The sequence below is a fragment of the Mobula birostris genome, chromosome 16 (assembly GCF_030028105.1).
Source record: "Mobula birostris isolate sMobBir1 chromosome 16, sMobBir1.hap1, whole genome shotgun sequence".
NCBI classification, from domain to species: Eukaryota; Metazoa; Chordata; class Chondrichthyes; order Myliobatiformes; family Myliobatidae; genus Mobula; species Mobula birostris.
In genome coordinates, this window is record NC_092385.1 from 25530172 (window position 1) to 25550289 (window position 20118).

The 20118-nt window shown below is 40.1% G+C and overlaps 1 protein-coding gene across 5 annotated transcripts in view; it reads left to right on the forward strand.

Annotated features, from left to right (window-relative positions):
- The window catches only part of flnba (filamin B a), a 175940-nt gene that overhangs the window by 129733 nt on the left and 26089 nt on the right, over positions 1 to 20118 (forward strand). For 3 of the 5 annotated variants that reach the window (XM_072280458.1, XM_072280459.1, XM_072280462.1), the window contains 9 exons: positions 985 to 1074; positions 6815 to 6917; positions 8210 to 8350; positions 9870 to 9998; positions 11538 to 11711; positions 13126 to 13284; positions 15048 to 15251; positions 15693 to 15845; positions 16243 to 16365. In XM_072280458.1, the coding sequence (XP_072136559.1) occupies positions 985 to 1074; positions 6815 to 6917; positions 8210 to 8350; positions 9870 to 9998; positions 11538 to 11711; positions 13126 to 13284; positions 15048 to 15251; positions 15693 to 15845; positions 16243 to 16365 (1276 nt within the window). The remainder of the gene's footprint in view (positions 1 to 984; positions 1075 to 6814; positions 6918 to 8209; positions 8351 to 9869; positions 9999 to 11537; positions 11712 to 13125; positions 13285 to 15047; positions 15252 to 15692; positions 15846 to 16242; positions 16366 to 20118) is intronic. The other 2 variants (XM_072280460.1, XM_072280461.1) reach the window with 1 other exon arrangement.

Consider the following 20118-nt stretch of genomic DNA (forward strand, 5'->3'; position numbering starts at 1 on the left):
ATTGCAGATGGCTTTTAATCCCTGATTTGGGATTTGTTTAGCTTTCTCCTAAATTTGTCACGTTTCAAGATTCAAATTTATTTATCATGTGTAAATTGAAACATATGTTTGTGTTAATTATATTCTCAAACATGCATTGTTTGTGTTAATTATTCTTATTGGCCCTGACTATGAAGATCAGTTGAGGTGAATCCATGTAAATAGAAAAGGCTCTTTGATGCCTACATTTTTGTTGAGCTGATTTGTGATGAACTAGGACTCTAAACTTGATCGCAGTTAGCCAACAGCAAGATGAAAAAGTGAATTGATAGTTCTCTCAGTTGAATAAAAGTAGTTTTTAAATGACATCTTGGTTCAAAGCCAGATTGTGGAAATCTTGAACAGAATTTGCTGCTGCTTCCATGAAGAGCTTGTAGTAGAGCTCAAATCTGATACAAAAGCATGCCTGCCCAAGGTGGGGTGGCACAGTAGCATAGTGGCTAGCACTACACTTTATAGTACAGGTGACCAGGGTTCAATTCCCGCCACTGCCTGTAGGGAGTTTGTACGTTCTCCCCGTGACCCCATGGGTGTCTTTCCCTGGGTGCTCTGGTTTCTCCCTGCAGTCCAAAGACTTGCCGGTTGATTGGTTAATTGGTCATTAGACTCAGATTGAGTTAGGGGATTGCTGGGCAGTTGTGCCTCAATAAGTAATGGCAGTTTGCAGGCTAGATACTGGATCTCCCTTAGCATTGATTGGGTGCTGGAGAATACACTGCTTTATAACCACAATGCTAACTTACTGGTGTATTGGCAACTGATACTGAATGTCAGTTAATTTAATCATGTTATACACTTGCATAAGCCAGACAAAATTATTTGATGAGAACCTTCTTTCATTTGTGGAAAAATGTGATTTTTTAAAAAAAATTTAACTTTCAGGTGAAACAGTTGGATTGAATTTACATGTGTTTCAAAACTAACTTGCTATTTACCATCCACCAGGCCACAGATGAAGGTCCAATAGTGCCACAGCAGCTGGTACAACAGCAGCAGCAATCACTAAATGCTTATCCCCCTGGCTTCCAACCCTGGGTACAGATTTTAATATATTAAACTTTCTATTAGTCTCTTCTTCCTTATCTAGTGTTCACAGCTTGCTGGGATCTGCCATCTGGACTGCTTGATTTCTTCCCTTTCTATCCAATTTTAGCTATTATGACTTTTGTTTTCATTAGCTGATGGATAAGCTCTCAATTTTGCACAGGTGGAATTGTATTAGCAGCTTATTTAACAGGAACTCTAAAGCTGGCTACATAAAAATAACTTCTGCAAGTACAGTCCCTACTCCTTTGCAGGAAACAGGTTAATGATTTGCCTCTTACACACTTTGGGCAATGTAAATCTGGAACCAAATTGCAGCAAATCATTACATATGTTACCCCCTGCCCCCAAGTCATTGGTGCACCAAGAATCGGACATTAAGGTATAAAGAACTGATAGACATGCATGAGCCATTTTACTGTGGCAACTATATAAATCACTGACATTGAAAATTACATTTTGGCCCTTTTAAATGTTATACTTTGAGTTGGGACTGTATTTCAAAATGCATCTTGCCTCTTTTCAACTCTTCCACGTGCCTGCTAAATATGGGTTGAATTGGTTGGTTGGTCAAAATCTTAATACTTGAACAAATTGAATATATTATTAATGCTCCTATATGCTGTGTGTTTCTAAAATATAGCATTCAACAAATTAAACCTATTACAACTTTATGCAATTGGTCATTGGCATATCACTCATAATCTGAAGCAGCTGAGCTGATACAAGACCAGCGGTCCTTCTTTCCATAGATGCTGCCTGGCCTGCTGAGTTCCTCCAACATTTTCTGTGTGTTGCTTTGATTTCCAGCATCCGCAGAGTTTCTCTTGTCAGTGGTTCTTCGATGCCTCACATTACTCATGGCTATGAGAGTTTTGCAAAGTTATCGTTAATTCTAAATCCTTGATTGTAAGATAAAAATTGGGGTCTATTTTGAATCTCTGTTAAATGAAGCATTAATTAGATACCTTGATATTTTGGAAATGCATTGATACGGGTGAGAAACAAAACTACAGATGCTGGAGATCTGAAACAACAGTAGAAAAAGTGGAAGCATTCAGCAACTCAGGTAAAACCTGAGGAAAGGGTTAACAATTTGGGTTGAAGGTGCTCTTCAGTTTTCAGGGAAGTCTTTAGCCTGAAAGGTTTATTATTCCTTTTTCTTCAGATGCTGCCTGATCGTATCTTTCAATCATTTTCTTTTTTGAGTGTTCCTTCACTGAATTGCTATAAAGTAATAAAAATAGCTACATAATATGGCATAAATCAAACATCCCATCTACCAAAAGGTATAGAAACAAAAGTTAGTGCTGAAGCAAACCCGTTGGTCTGTCGTGTCTGTGCTGATCATGATGCCAAATTAAACTCCATTCCATTTTCCTGCACATGGTCTTTATCCCTCTACCTTCACTGTTCATGTTTGTCTAAATGTCTCTCAAAGGTTGCTATGAAATCTGCTTCAATTTCCTCTCCCTGGCAAGTGCTTTCCAGGCACCTACCATTCTGTAAGTGACATGCCTTAAATCTCCTTTTTAACGTTCTCCTCTCAAACGTATGCCCCTCAAATGGACACTTCCATCCTGGCGGGTGGGGGGAAGAAGTTTCTATTTACTGTACAAAAGCTTTTCAAATTTGTAGTATAATTCGATCTGGTTGTCCTTGGCCCCTATTCCAGAATCTCCTTTTGTAGCTTATTCACTCTCATCTGGGCAACCTCTTGGTGCTCCCTCCCAGGCCTCTATCCTTATCTAGTGTGGTGAGCAAAACCACACAGGATATTTACGTTTTGGCCTAATTAAAGTTTTGTACACCTGTAACATGACCTCCCGTGTACTGACCCATGAAGGCAACCATGTCATACGCCTTTTCTGCCCTCCACTTTCAACGAGCAATGAACTTGCACCAATGATCCCTCTCCTTCGATGTCTCCATGAGTCTTGTCATTTACTGTATACCTTCTTCTTGCATCCTCTTGACCTACTAAAGTCAGTACCTTACACCTGTGCTGATTAAAGTTTTATTTGCCATTTCTCTACTCACTTCCAACTGATCTATATCTTCTGTCCTCTTTTACACCCTTCCTCACTCTCCACAACTCCACTAATTTTTTGCGTCAAGTAAATACAACATTCTTATTCCAGTGAACATTAAGTTAAGTACCGATACGGAACTAATGAGTTAAAACTTATTGAATAATTATAAATATTTAACTGTTGCTCAATAGCTGCTGGTTATTTGCTTACCCTAGTTGCTTGTACACTTTTGGCTTTAAAACCAATTGTTGGAAATGTGTAGCTCTGCAGCATGACTATTCTTGCTGGGACACTTCAGAAATGATGATTAAGCAAAGTGTGGGTAAAAGGAATGGGAAAACAAGTAGATAACAAAAAAGGGGAAAAATCTTGGACCATTTTGGGATTAGAATGGTCATGAAATAGTGCTGTTTTGGGATTGGGGGTAAGTCTCGATGGGTGCAAGATGGGGTCAAGAAATTTCTTGGAGCAGTGCTTAAGATTTTTTTCAAGATTGAATCCAATGACTATGAAAGGCTTTAATTTGTGTCACATTGAGGTGCTGAATTCCCAGCCTTCATTGGGGCAGATGTGGAGATGCGAGAAATGGTAGCAAATTATAACATTGAAAATGCTTGTGTAGTAGGCATGGTGGTCAAACAAACTTTATATTCTCAGCATAGGAGGAACTGTGTTGTGTGCTGTGAATGTAGCATATAGAATTGAAGAAAGTACTAAATATGCTTTTCACCTTTTATTGGTGCCATGAATGCAGAAAAGGGAAGAGATGGAAGTTCTTCATCTCTGGTTAAACTGAGAAAGAGGGGGGTAATTTGAGAAATGGTGGAGAGTTGAGTGGGTCCTGACCCTTGCTCTGCTCAGGTTATTGGTGGCAGTAAGAACCTGATGTGAGAAACCACTTTGTGAATGGTACAGCAGGATAGTTGAATTGAAATCTTGACCACACGCCCCCACACCTCTGATACGATGTTTGGTAAATTTGTATTTAATCTAAATGTTAATGGGCTTTAAAATTGGTTTCTGGCTAAATGACTAGTCTCCAAGATCTGCAGTTTCCAATCTTGGGTATAAAAAGCAGAGGGTGATATTAATGCTAATATTCAGAGTATAAACACTTTGTATTTATGAGCCATTCCAGATTGCTACAAGGTGGAATGACTGAATGCAGTTTTAATTTCCATTTGGTGCTATAACTAATACAAGTTGATAAGAGGTTGGTCATGCATCAGACCTGTGAGTTTTGAGGTCTCGTAAGATTTCTGAATCTTACTTAATGGAATTTCAGGAGGGACACCAACTCCTCAAGCAATTGGTTAAAACCATTGAGTGAAATGCTATGGGCTGCTGCAGAAAACAGTTTGAATAGAATACTTGCATTTGTAGCTGGACGGTTGAAGTATGGGATGAAAGTTTGCTTGTACTCTTCAGAACCCTGAATAAATATTTCTGGACTGCAAATATTGGGGAAAGATATCCTTGTAGTATAGGTGTTGAAGAATATTAAACTGAGATGGAATATACAATTGGTAGTTTGGGGGGGGGGGGGCGGGTGGTGGGAAAGGTGAGCATGCCAGGACAATGAAGTACTATTAAATCGTGATGCAGAGTTTGCAGATGTGTGGTCTTTAATATGTAGATTATCTGATCCACTGGTGCTCCTAGGCTGCTGCCCACTTGATCAGCTGCTCCAAAGTCTTATTGTCTGTACTTAATCCACCTAAAGCAGATAACAGCAATTAAAGTAGTCAATGCAGACTAGTATTCTGTGCTTGAATTTCTCCCTACATTTATGGTGTCTTGTCAAGAGGCGGTTTGGAGTGGAACTTTATTGGGAACTAAAGCTGTTGTTTCAGGTTAGGGTCCAGGAAAATCTAGAAATTAAATCTGGACCTTGTTTGCTTCTATTAAGAACATGTACCTGGAATGCAGTGAAGATTCTTCAGACTGATTCCTGGGATAAGAGATTGAGTTGACGAGAGCTATATTTACTGAAGTTTAGAAGAATGAGTGGAGATCTCAAGATGTATAATATTCTGTCAGGGCTCAACAGACTTGATCTAGGAAGCATATTTCTCCCAGTTGGGGTGGGGAGGGGCGGGGTCAAGAACAATGTCAGTCTTAAGATATGGATCAAGGCAGTTGGGAGTGAGATGAGGAAATTGCTTCAGTCAATGAACCTGTGGAATTTCCTGTCACAGAAGGGAGCAGAGCCCAAGTGACTGACTATACTTGAGGTAGTTGGAATTTTCAACAAGGCATCAGAGGGTATTGAGACAAGCTCAGCCACAATTATGTTGAAAAACAGAGCACACAAAATATCTAGCTGACCATGTCCGAATGACAGTGGGTGAACTTTTTAAGAATTTGGGCTCAATTCCACAAAAGGGCAATTTTATGCTGTATCAGTCTCGGATCTAAAACTGTATATTTTAGCATGATGAAGAAAACTAGGAAAGAGACTGAATTAGGGAGGTTGCATTAGAGCAGTTACGGTCTCCTGAGAGCACCTGCCCATAAATTCAGCATTTTAAGAATGCAGAGCAGAATTCACTTTTATCTTGAGCCAGATTTTTGCAGTGCAGTTCAACAAAACATTCAAATGTGTTGCATCAAGTTGATAGGAGAAATGAGTACAATTATTTAATTGAGTTTCCATTCTGACCATCTTTGCTGCTTTAATATTCTTTCCAGGCACAAGTGAACTGGAACTTTCCCAACTGGATTAGCACCTTGAGGACTTTCTCCACCTGTCGCCACCTCCCCCCCTCCGCCACCTGTTCTATACACAATACACACTATAAATCAGAGTTCTCTTGCTATCTGGCAATTAACACGAGAAAACTCTCATTACAGCTGAATTCAGGGCAATGGGAGCTCAACCTGTACAGCATTGAGTGTACCTGCTCAGGCACTAACACCAGGACCATTTCTGGGCTTTTGTTGCTTCAGGTTTGGAGACTACAGTTTGTAGCTGGAAGGATTTGGTCACATCCTCGCAACAACTAAACTTGGAATTTGAAGGGAATTATCAGGAGGCCAGACTGCATGTGACCTGGCTGCTGTGTTCCAGTCATTTTAGACTTTTTGCATTGGTTATTCATTCTATTTTGCTTTCTCAGGACAGGGTGAAATTGTGGGTAAATTTACTTTGAAACACAAGATCTTTCCAATTGAGATATTTAGTCTAAAAACTTCTCAAAGGAATTTTAACATTTTCTTACCTGTACTAGAACCGTTTTTTTTCCTCCCCCACCCCCATTCTCAGAAGTTGATTTCTGGGAATGGAACATTTTGGTTAAACCTCTAGTTTACAAATCCTTGTATCACTGATTCAGCACAATAACAGCTGATTATGTGTCTAGTGTCGGCAGTTTTGCAGATTTAATTGTTGGAGTCTAGGGTTTTATCTGTAATAATTGCAATACTTGGTGATAATTTTGTTTTATTTACAATGAGAATTTGAACTATGCAGCCATTCAATTAAATACTGAGGACATTTGCAGTTTTCAGTTTATCTTACTGGTCCTCGAATGGGAATTGACAAGGAATTGGGCAAACTAAGTGCAATTTTTACAAGATTTCTTTTGTAAACAGAAATATAGTATTTTCCACAGATAGTCAAAACAGCAAATGTTTGGACAGTGTTGTGAAGTATTGATTGTTAAAATACCTCTGAATTCTTCAATGCCTTTATCAAGGTGCACGATGGCGCTTATGTGGGAGCTGATGAAATAGATCGCTTGGGCTTGAGACCTTTTGACATTGTTATTCCCTTTGCTCTTAGGACTGGAGAGATCACAGGTAAGGTTTATTTCATAATCCAGGTAACAGATTTCTACCTTGAATGAAATACTTAGTTTGAAAAGTTTGGAGCCAGCAAGTTACTTTGGTAATGAGCTGGTATGGACAAACTAGGATGAAGGTGGCCTCTTGTGCTTTAATGATTCTATGGTATTTTTTGAAATATTGTATTCTGGGGTTGATTTATGATCTGGATCAAATCAACTAATCTCCAAATCCCTCCCACTTGGCCATTTTGAAAGAAAAATTGAGTTGTATTTGCAGTGTAGTGTTTGTTTTGCTCCTAAGGGTGGATTATTTTTATAATTCAAAGAGAACTGAATTTATTTGGAGGTGCTGCAACTGCATGTGCAGGTAGCTTTTGTAACGAAACAGTTAATGTTTTGGCTCAATTTCCTTGTAACTCTGCTGCTCTGCAGATGCTGCCTGATCTGGGTGTTTCTGGTGTTTTCTTTCATATTCATGTTTTAAACTTGGCTTAAAAAAAATTGAGGCTTAACTTCTGATCCTGTGTCAACCATTGATCATTCAGAAATGATACTGGGTTTAGTTCACTACACTTTGCTGCTATGTTTCTGGACTGAAGTTTTAGTGCCCCCAGATTAAATTCCCATTCGTAGAACTGTGCTGTGCAATTGTTTCAATTAGCAATATTTCTAATATTGCAGCTCACTTCGTGCCTCCAGCTGGATTAACAATACTTTATTTACTAAAGCTGATGTGAAGACCATGCTCTGGCAATTCTGCTCTGCCCTGTAATGAGGGCAACGCAACTTTTCATTTTGAGTTCCATTTACCATGACAGTTTTGCTTATCGTTCACTTTGGACAATTGAATTATTTTGGAAGCTGTTTTAATGATGCTTGTTTTTTTTTACTTATAACAAGTTGCAAAGCCAATCATTTTGATTTGAGAGTGCAGAAGCCAACTTTTTTCCTGTGTTAAAGCCAATAGCATTTCAGTAGCAATGCAGAGGAGGCTTGGTGCCTTCCATTGCCATTTTTGTGGTTGATGCAGGGTGAAACGTATCCAAATCCAGAAGTGTCACATTTCTCAATCCTGTGTCAGATGACCATTTGTGAAAGAAAGAATTTTAGTTATAGTGGCCAAACTGATGAGTAAATTAGACATGGTGATCCTTCAATTAATCAGAGCCCTTATTTCAGAGTTATGTAACTGTGTAATTTATTTGTTACATACTTTGAACCAAATATGTTATGTTATTCATTAAATTTGCATTTTTAAACTTAATCTGGAATTTTCAACTGGTTTGGTTACCTCTGTATATTTAGGTGAAGTTCGCATGCCTTCAAACAAAACTGCTAAACCAGAAATAATTGATAATCATGATGGTACAGTAACAGTCAAATATGCTCCAACTGAAGCTGGACTGCATGAAATGCACATAAAATATAATGGAAATCATATTCCAGGTATGCTTTTTTTTCAAGGTCTATGTAGTAGAACTACTTTGTATGTAGGGAGCCACGAGATTTTATCTATAGATGACGTTGAACTATTTTTACCTTTATTACTAATCTCATCCTAATGTGCCTGGATGTGAAAGCTAGTTAATATCTAATCCATCTTTAACACTCGGCTGCAATTTTAAGCATTCTGCAAACCTTGCTTGTATTTTTTAAAGGGATACACTATGCCCACTGTTGTAAATTCTTCAGTCTCCAAGAAAGAGCAAAATTGTAAACCCTGTCATACCTATAATCTGAAGCTAAAATGCTGCATTACAAACTTGCTAGTTAATTATTCTCAGCAGAATGAAAGAACTGCAGAAATTTTGAGGTGTGTATTGCTAGCAAGGCAAGCCTGGGCCTGTGGGGTGAACTGCTGCTGTTAATAAAAAAAAATGAAGCCTCTCTTGTGGAGCCTGACAGGACTAGATTGTTTCGGGTTGGGGTCAGATATCAAAATAACCTGTCAGATTTAGAGTGGCCATGCTTGCTTGGGTTTTATTTTCTACAGCTAAGTGCGGGTCTAATCTCAGTGAAGCTGTTATCACAATGCGGTTTCAGATTTTTGGCTCAGATAAAACAATACTTGTAGATGGGTTGATACTTGCTGTTCCCATGTATCTACTCTCAGCTAATTAAAACAATAAACTTTGGTTGCTAAGGAAACCAACATGTTGATGCAATGTTTCTTCAAGCTCCTTGCAGCTACAGTGAGGTAATGGTGGTGGAGGTAATTAATATTCATTAGTGGAGTGTGATTTAATCAAATGGGATTCCTTGATCCAGATGTTTGAGTTGAAACTGCACATGGGCTGGTGGGTTTTATTCCATCTTGTTCCTTCTTGGGTCTGGTAAACCAGGAGAAGTTTAGGAGCTAGGTGAGTCACTTGCCACAATGGTGTAGATGGAATGGACAGCCAGAGACTTTTTACAGAGTGGAATAGGTGAGAGTGGTGGGTCAAGGAACACACTGCCAGGTGTGGAGGTAGAGGCAGATACATTAGAGACCTCTAAGACTCGTAGATAGGCACGTGGCTGAAAGAAAAATGGAGGGCTATGTGAGAGGGTAGTGTTAAGATTGATCTTCGAGTAGGTTAAAAGGTTGGCACAATGTCGTAGTCTGAAGGGCCTTTACTGTGATTGTATTGTTCTAGGGCAGGGGCTCCCAACTTTTTGTGTCATGGACCCTAGCTAGGAACCCCTGTTCTACGGTCTTATACTTCTGACTAGCCCCTGACTTCCTCTTGCTCCTTTGGTACGTTCCTGGTCAGCAGCAACCCTATCCCCAGGTATACAGTGATTTGAGGCTAGAAGATTTAACACCATTGTCTCGGTCATTACGGTTAAATAAATGCAAGCATTTAACCAAGCTCTGCTTCAACTTTAGATCTTTGGTCTTCATTCTATTGTGCTGGCCATTTTTTTTTATACGCTTAAAGCTGAATGTACCGATGATGTGAGCATTGTCTTTGATTATTTTCAGAGAGTCCACTTCAGTTCTTTGTTAACTATGGAGGCAGTGGACAGGTGTCCGCCTATGGCCCGGGACTAGTCTATGGTGTTGCCAACAAGCTGGCCACTTTCACAATTATAACGGAAGATGCTGGAGAGGGTGAGAATCCGTGTAAAATGGAACCAAATGCTGTGCAACCTTGTGGAGTTGAGGATAATGGACTGATCTGCATATTTGTCAATTTTTGAATAAGAATGTACTGCACATAGAATTGTGAAAAGACAACACAGAAATGAGTCTATGTATCAGCACTGACCAAGCACCCATTTGTAACATACTAAATTCCACCCAGCTCTATTTTCTCCACATTCCCTTCAACTTTATCTCAACAACCCCCCGCCACCTCCACTCCAAACTAAATTCTCCCACTCACTGTAAACTAAAGGAGATTTAAAGGGCCAGTGAATCTGATAACCCAGAGGAAAGCCAGGAGGATATGGAAGAACATGTAAACAGTGTCATGGCCAGATTTAAACTCAAACCAGTGCAGTAGTGAGGCAACAACTCTGCCATTCAGTACAGCTGAAGTGTTTAATTCATTTGTGCTTGCACACTGAACTTGTTGGAACTGGTAAAGCATGTTGCTGTATTTGCAGTGGTACTGGTCCTAGTGCATCTCCCAGTGAAAACTTTGCATTGTACCTGTCAACAATTTTCTAAAGCAAATTTGTACCAAGGCTAGTTTCAGGTTTCAAAGGTACATTTTAATGTCAGAGAAATGTATACAATATACTTCCTGAAATTCTTTTACTTCACAACCATCCACGTAAACAGAGGAGTGACAGTTAAATGTTAGAACCCTAAAGCTCCCCCTCCCACACATAAGCAGCAGCAAGCAATGATTTCCCCCTCCCCGCCAGCAAAAAAAGCATCAGCAACCCCCACCGAGCACTGAAGCGTGCAACAAGTGTCAATAAAGACACAGACTTGCAGTACCCCAAAGACTACTCGTTCACCCGGTAATTTGACATGCCACAGGCTCTCTCTCTCCTTAAGGGAGAAAGGGGTGTCCCCATTTCACAGCGAGGGGAGACATAACAAACAACTTGCCGATTTAGAATGTAAAAGTCTGTTGCATCGCTTTTTCCGAGCTCTGTGCCCAAAGAACTCGGGTCTCTGGACACACAGCCAACAACCAGTTCGCTGCTTTCACTCTTCCATCTCCCATGATGCACCAGTCCCCAGCAGCAGCATCGACCTTGAGTCCACCTGCTTCCGTTGTCATGAAATCCCAGAACCCTGAAGACGTACTAGTCTTGAAGGCCGCGTCCTTGGTGTACAGAAAAGTAGCCAGTCATGAGACCCTGAGAGCGGGTCCCATTCCCGCAAAGAACTGAAGTCAGCATGTAACTCCAGGTCAGGGTCTTCAAAAGAACCCCAAAAGGGGAAAATAGAGATATTAAAGATAGAAATAGAGCTGTTTCTGAAGATGCAAGCAAAGGATTCGCTGCTAGGTGCCATTGTCCTAAGCTCCTCACTAGTTTAGAGAAGGTAAAATAAGAAGTCATCTGATTTGTATGCCTCAGATAAATGCTGCCTACTTAACTGTAGTTATTGATCTACCATATTTTCTGGAAGATGTATATTGTTTGCTAAACAGATTGCTTCGTACTTGTTTTTTCCCCTCTTTCCATTTAGGTGGTCTGGACTTGGCTATCGAAGGACCTTCCAAGGCAGAAATCAGCTGTATAGATAATAAGGATGGGACATGTACAGTATCCTACCTTCCAACCCTGCCGGGCGACTACAGTATCATTGTCAAATATAATGAGAAACACATCCCTGGAAGTCCTTTCACTGCCAAAATCACAGGTAATGCAAGTTTCATGTATAAAGGAATTGCAAGCACACTGGAACATTTCAGTTGGGGCAGATGTCCTGTGGATTGAATGGCCTAATTCTGCTGCTCTGTCTTATGGTAACATTACTTCAAGGATCTACTATTCACCGCTTCATGGCATTGGCAGTGAACTGGTATTTTGTATCGTAAATCATTTGGCCTCAAGTGTAGAATGAGAATTGAGTATCAATCTGCTTTTCCTGATATATCCAAGGTTAAATTAAGAGACTAGAGTTCAAGTATGAGAAAACCTGCAGGTGCTGGAGATCCAAAGCAATACACACACAAAATGCTGGAGGAACTCAGCAGGCTAGGCAGCATCTATGGAAAACAGTACAGTTGGAGTTTCAGGCCAAGACCTTTCATCATGACTGAGAAGGAAGGTGGGGGGAGATGCCTGAATTAAATGGTGGGGGAGGGGAATGAGGCTAACTGGAAGGTAGTAGGTGAAGGTAGGTTCATGGGAAAGGTCAAGGGCTGGAGAAGAAAGAACCTGATAGAGTGGACAATAGGACTCCGTGGAGAAGTAATATGCAGGTAGAAAAAGTAAAATGTCAGAGTGGGTAATAGAGGTGGGGGGGGGGGGTGATTTTGTTTGTTGGTAGAAGAAATCAATATTCATACCATCAGGTTAGAGGGTCCCCAGGTGGAATATAAAGTTTTGTTCCTCCACCCTGAGTGTGGCCTCATCTTGGCACGCGAGAAGGCTAGGGATCGACACGTAGGATCAGGAATGGGAAAGGGGATTAAAATGTTTGCCCACTGGGAAGTCCCACTTGTGGTGGATGATGTGGAGGTGCCCGACAAAGTGGCCCCCTAATTTACGACAGGTCTCACCAATGTAGGAGAGGCTGCATCAGGGTCACTGGACACAATAGACAACCCCAGCAGATTCACCTGGAAGGACAGTTTGGGGCCGTGAATAGAAGCAAGTTTGTTTTTTTTCCCTTAGCTTGTTGCATTGAGAAGATGTTTTTTTTTTAAAACAGCTACAACTAGGTTGAAAACTATTAAAAATAATCTAATTCATACAAATCTTGCATTACATAGAACAGCATTAGAAATGAGACATGTAAGGGTATTTTGGGGAAACAAATTGAGTTATCATTCAGTATTTTATAAGTTATGGGAGACATTCAAAATGTGGAAAGTGGATATTGCACATGGCAAGTCCTTACCATTTCTTTTACTTTACCGAAATTTGAAATTCAGTAATATTCATGGGGGGCATGAAAATGAACATGTTTGTTGTGAATGAGGGAGTCCACTGAAACTGAAGCACCTAAATTGGTGGAAGTTTTTCTTCAGGAATGGGGGGGAAAATGTATCCAAAACAATTAGAAAAAGATGGATTGAAAATTGCCTTTTTATTCCCCCCACCCCCAGAGGACAGCAGGCAAAAGTCACAAGTCAAGGTTGGCTCGGCTGCTGACATATCCTTGGATATCAATGAAAGTGATCTCAGCCTGCTGGTCGTCAATATTAAATCTCCATGTGGCCAAGATGAGCCATGCCTGCTAAAGAGATTACCAAATAACCATATTGGTAAGTCGAATTCAGTGCCACATCACTGGAACCAAAGGAACTAAACACTTCAGAGTACCTAAAGCATGCTGCAGATGCTGTAAACCTGATTTTAGAACACCACAAAATGCTTGAAGTGCCCAGCAGGCCTCAGAGTTTCTGTGGATTTTGATGGAGCTTCTGTATCATAAGTAGATATGAGAAATACTGAAGGGGAAGAAAGGTCAGAAAGTATCAGTGCTTAGCAAGTTAACACTTTGAGCAACCAACCTGAAATGTCAAATACTCTGTCTGACAGATGATGCTGGATCCACAATTACAAAGTGCTTTTTGTTTAAGAACTTGAAGTTTACCCATTCAGTTTGCCTTTTGACTTGTGAGGTAAAAATGTGGCTTGTTCTGGATCTGAGCACATTCATGCTGAAGTTGTAGACTGAGATCCCTGGAAACCCATCCCCAGTTGTTGACATCAAATGCAAATTGGGGGATTCCAGTTAGTTGGGACACATCAGGACCTGTACGTTTTGCTCCAATTAAGTGGCTGCCCCAATTGACTGAAGTTTCATGGAAATAGTGGAAGTGATATTTATTTTTTAAAAAAAGACAAAATACTGTTTAACAAATTCTGTATTTAAATGAAATACAGAACAAAGTAGAACATTATCAATACTAGGACAGTACTGTAAAAATGTACAAATGTGTATTAGTTCCTAACTGTTACCGACAGAGGAATTGATCTGCCCTGTTCTTTTGGACAAGATCAGCACAGACACCTCATGTACAGTAGATAATGGATTGTCTTCATACAATTCTATCAATGATTGTATCCTCCAAATCTTCATTTTCATTATAACATTCAAAATGATTGTACTGTAGATGCCTTCATGTTCTTCATAGTTTCTAGCTTGAAGTGAAGTTATTTCATTTTCACTGCTGGCCATATCTGGGGTCTATGTATCAGAATACTTGAAACTGCAGTGAACAAAACAATTCTGAATTGTCTTGCTCTTGTTAATTGTCAGTGACAAAAATTACAAGTGTTTGTGTTCAAAAAATACACTGCTCAAAATCATGTTTGTGGTCAGCACAGTTTAGTGCCAACGGCCACACAAGTACACGTACCTGAAGCTAGTTAGAAACTGATGGGCACCAGACTCCTGCCTCAATTAATCGGTGTAGTGCCCGTTTAAATGAAAGGAATCCCAGCTATTTACTGGCCCAGTTAATTGGAAACCTATATTTTGTTACCTCAGCAGTCTTTGGGGTTCTGGAAGTAGATACAGCATGCATATGTATCTGTTGACAGAGATTAATATTTCACATTTCACATTAAGCACATATTTCATGGCATATTTATTCAAACTTTTCAGTTACCTTGAAATTTTGCTATAACCATATTCTGGTGCAAATAGGTCAAATTACCAACTATTGAGTAGGGAGACCCACGAGAATTTTAGTGGCTTTCAAAGAGGAGATGAAGATGCACATCACAAACATACTTCAGACTGAAGTTGCTCCTTTACTAGTGGCGTCTGTTGGTTTAGAGAACATAAACGACTTTTACAAATCCTAAGCTAGAAATTGAGAATGTTGAGGATGGATAAAGATAGTAACACACATCAAAGTTGCTGGTGAACGCAGCAGGCCAAGCAGCATCTCTAGGAAGAGGTACAGTTGATGTTTCAGGCCGAGACCTTTCGTTGCTTGAATTTCCAGCATCTGCAGAATTCCTGTTGTTTGCGATGGATAAAGATAGTTGTATTAACAATGTTCTTTACTACTAGGTATCTCCTTCATCCCACGGGAAGTTGGTAAACACCTTGTAAGCATAAAGAAAAATGGGAGGCATGTGGAAAATAGTCCAATTGCCATTATGGTGGGTCAGTCTGAAATTGGAGATGCCAGCAGAGTCCGGGTCTCTGGAGAAGGATTGAAGGCAGGACATACATTTGAAACGTCTGACTTCATTGTGGACACTAGAGATGCAGGTAAGATTAGGAAAGGGGTATTTCCAGAATGCAAAATGATTTTCTAACATGTATTCCCAATGATTTATAATTCAGAAATGCTGCATTGCAGGAAAAAGGCCTTTGATATGGTTTATCATGTTTGGCCATCTTCCTCCCCTTCGGCCACAATCTGATTTTTTTCTTTGCTGCTTGGGAAGAATTGCTTTGGCCTTGAAAGTGCTTTCACACAGTATTAAATAACAAAGGTAATAAATATCTTTTTTTTTTAACTTGGACTTTTTATGATCTCATGCAGAAACAACAGGAAGCTAGGATAAGTGGATATAATGGTGCCTTCTACCAGAATGCTCTATTCCTACATTGTATTGCTTTAAGTATCTGGGTAGATTTTTGAATATTCAAAATCAAAACATCCTGAAATATATTCCCTTTGTATGTAACCATTGCTCTCATTTATAGGTTATGGTGGGCTTGCATTATCTATTGAGGGCCCAAGTAAGGTGGATATTAACACGGAGGAGACAGAGGAAGGTACCTGCAAAGTTTTGTATTGTCCGACTGAGCCTGGCACTTACATTATTTACATCAAATTTGCTGAACAGCACGTACCAGGTATGAGAAGTGAGCTACAAAATTAGCTTCCTAAGCTCTTGTGTTGATGTCTTTTTCTTATAGACAAAACAATGGATCCGTCTACTTGACAACGTTATTTAACCATATGATTTAAGTTTAATGAGGAATTATCACACTTAACTAAATAAAATATTTGCACTTCAAAAACTGGTGTATATCAATTTACACCATTTTTTAAAAATGAGAACTAATTTCATGGCTGATTTTTTTTATATAATATCCCAGATAGTAAGATTAAATTTTTATGCATTATTCAAGCGTTTGCTGCATTATGTAGAAATTAAGCGAATTAAAACAAAAACGCGTTGCTGTCTGTGTGTCAGAATAATGGTGGAACTGGAGATGAATGTAAAGAAGAGACCTGTATTCTTTGCAGGGAGTCCATTCACAGTTAAGGTAACAGGTGAAGGCAGGGTGAGAGAGAGCATCACTCGCAGGCGACGGGCTGCATCTGAGGCAACAGTCGGAAGCATCTGTGATTTGAATCTGAAGATTCCTGGTAAGACTGGAAGAGTTGTTTAGAATTTATTGTCAGTAAAGCTATTTAGACTATAGAATTTGTGTAATTGGCATAACAGGGCATTTACTGTATAACCAAGAACGCTTAATGAAAGTTGGGTGCTGTTGTACCAGTTTAAATGCCAGCTGTGCCATCAAAGCAGTGTGAATGGTGGTAAATACCATGCAATGTCTTTAAACCTTTGCAAAAAGAACAACTTTAAAGCAAAGCTGTGAAATTTTCTAATCCTCCAATGCTAGTTCTAATAACTCAATCCAGCCCAAGGTTAAATGAATTAATCAGATAAATTGTTTTTACTTCTGAATACAGTGCATTGAATTCTTTCTAAAGGGCACAAATGTGAAGAATTAGTTCGTGTTTACAGTTTTGAGGAATGTGCTGTGGCAGCATTTTGGTTCTGAAAACTTTCTAGCCTTCTGTTTTTCCTTTCCACTGATTTGAATGTCATTTCAGTGTTATGGTAAAGCAAGACCAAGTGTTTTTCAGAAGCTGAAGCTTATAAAGCAGTAGCTTTGCTAATGTAATGGCTAATATTAATAATACCATCAATTATCTGAACTGAAGTATGAACTCTGTTAAAGCTTTACTTGTGTTGAAGATTGCAGCAGCTGAAATTTGGTTGCCCCTAGTTCCTAATGAAACCAAATTGAAGGGTGGGAGAGAAAGAAGAGAGATTATTAGCAAACTATTCAAAATATCAAATCTGCCTATAGTCAAGTTTAATTTATTTTGGTAACTTAATTTTGAATATTAAATCATATTCATAATGAATAATGACCTTCATTGCATTCATGTGACAACTGCCCAGAAATGTTTACAAGACTGATATGCAAAGTGCTGCATTCCCCTCATTCATAGCATTGTATGTGGGTAGAGCAAATTAACTATCATCAGCATTGCCATTTCGGCTATTCTGGGCTAATCAAAGCTGTATCACTGTAGAACATGTAGTTATAGAATATTATCTAGGTCAAAATCATATGGTCTGTATTAGACAGGCTGTCTTGATGTGTGCCATTGAGGTGCAGACGTTGCTTAGAAGTAAATGCATGAAAACTGAAATGCAGCTGCGCTCTTCTAAAATACAACTTGTTTCCTGTCTTTCCTTTCCAATTCTTCTTAGTGACTTGGTTCCAACTAACGGCGGCTCGGGAGCATCTCTATCACATGCATTCAGACTTTCAGACAACTTGTACTTTCTTGTGTGCTGAGAGTATGGATATTCACCAGATTCAGTGTGAAAAACCTGAGGACCCAACTAGCGTCCAAAGTCAATCTTTCCCCTTGCTTGGCCACCTTGGCCTGGAGGCACCTAACCTGTTCAGTGCAAGGGCATTGAGGTCGGAGGGTGCGTTTCTGCACTGGGCATGTGGATTCTGAGGTCGGCAGAATGTGCTCATTTTTAAATTAGCCAGCATGCTTCTGTCAGTGGTTGTTGCATGATGAGCATTTCCTTTCCTTAACATGGCATGTTTCACAAATATGCTTGCAGTCTTATCTTTCTAAATGCAGGGTCCTTAAGGGAGTTGTGAGACAATAGCTTGTGGAAGAGGGTTCTTAACTTTTGCCCCTGTACCAAGATTATTATTTACCCCTCTGTCTTTTGTTCTTCATTTTATTCAGCCTCTTGCCTCCAGTGTCTATTTTAGAAATACTTAGTTTTAGTTTTTCATTTTCTGAATTTCCAAGTGACAAACTGCTTGTTGCTAGGTTAAGCATTTTTTTTTTGTGTGGTCAAAACAAAACCCTTACTAAATTCAGCCATTTGTTTGCTGTGATTTATTAATAAGGGTTATAATTTACTAACATTTCTAGATTCAAGGAAGATGCAATTTTAAGAGTATAGTTTTTGTCCATGGAGGCAATTTCCTTCTCGGCATTGTCCTCCATTTAACAATTTTAAACAACTACACGTGATTTGTTCAGCCTAAATTAGGAACCCAAGTGCAGACTGGGAGTAGAAACTGGCTACAGGGTCTTTCAAGGTGCTCCTGTCAAATATTAATGGCATGACTGACCTGAGAAAAACTTAACTCTTCACTCCCTGTACTCCCAGTAATCTTTCACCGCCTTCTCCATTTGCTTATCAGGAATCTGAAATCTTCAGCCTTAATGTTCTGACTTTGCCTCAGTTCCCCATTTGGAAGAGTGTCAGAATGTTTTCACATTGTCAAATTTAAATGGGTGACCTTTTTTTTTAAAAACAAAAAGTTACCCCAGCTCCAGAACTTCCCACAAGAGCATGAGTCTTCTCCATGCTCATCCTTCAGTATCTTTTGAGATCTGGTTAACATGGCACCGAACTGTGACATCCTTCAAGGTCTTGGCTGATAATTTTAACAGGTTTGTAGGGATGGTTTGTGGAGAGGTGGGAGTCAGGTTAAGGTTTAGGGATAGGAATAAGGGAGAGGTTGGAGATTAATGGCAGTAAATGAAAATCAGGATAGGATCCAGTGTTCGAAATCCAGGTCAGAGGCCGGTGATCCCGGAAGCTGGGTCGGCTGGCACTGAGGAGACCAGTGACCACCGCCCCCCCCCCGCCAGATTGTGGAGTCCCTGGTCCGAGCCCCATGCAGGCAGCAGTCATGAGGATGGGGCACCCCCCCCCCCCAGTCACTAGGATCAAAGATCCATGAGTCCGGAAGTCGGTGCCTGAAGTTCAAATCCTTGATTGGCAAGTCCTGGGGTAGATACCCAGCAGTTGGCAAAGTCTGGAGGGAAAAGCCAAAGGTCTAGTTGGGAATAGAGAGTGGAAAAGGGGCCTGTCCTGAATATGGCGGGTATGCCATGTTGCTGCTGGAATGGGTGGTGACACTTGCAGCTCCCCTTGGCTTGTCATTGGGTGTGTTGATTGTTAATGCAAATGACACATTTCACTCTGTTTCAATTTACATGTGACATATCTGAATCTGCCAGATCTTGATGCAAACTTATAAAATTTGAGAGGCATTATTGGAGAGTTAGTATCTTCCAACTGCCCTCTTTCTCTACCCCCCCCCACCCCTCAAAAAACCTGAAATGTCTAATACTAGAGAGCTAACGTTGAAGGTGAGGGAAGGTAAGTTCAGAGGAGATATGTGGAACAAGTTTGACACAGTGGTGGGTAGCTGGAACACTGCCAGGGATGGTGGCAGCAGCAGATATGACAGTTGTTTAAGACTCATGAACAGGCAATGAATATGCAGGGACTGGAGAAGTGCAGATTGCACAAGGATAAGGTGTCAGTAGTCTAACTAGTTGGCGTAATGTCATGGGCCACAGACCCGTTCCTGTGCTGTACTATTCTATGTTCAAGCTTCTGGATCTTGGCAGACCATGAAAAGGGTGGAGAATTTGGGGTTTGCATCTCATTGCATTCAGAACTTTTTGTATCACTCATTGGAGAAGTTCTTAACCCTTTAGGGAAATTTGGTTTTCTAGTGTGGCAAAATTTGTTGGGCAGGAATTTGGCTCTTCCTTACCCACTCCTTTGCCCAAAGCCATACTCCTGACATCTAAAGGGTATTTGCTGTAACTATGGAGGGAGTAACAGTGTTGCTGTACCAGTAACAGAATAACATCCCAAGAGGCTTTTCAATCTTGAAGTTTTCCCAAAGGTTGTTAATGATCTAGGCAACAATTGGGAGATTTCATGTCTCCTTCCGAAAGTAACACTTCTGGCAGTGGTGGCTGCAAACCTGAGGTGCAGAGATCAGAAGTCAGGTAGCAACTTGCAGTGGAATTGGCTATCCC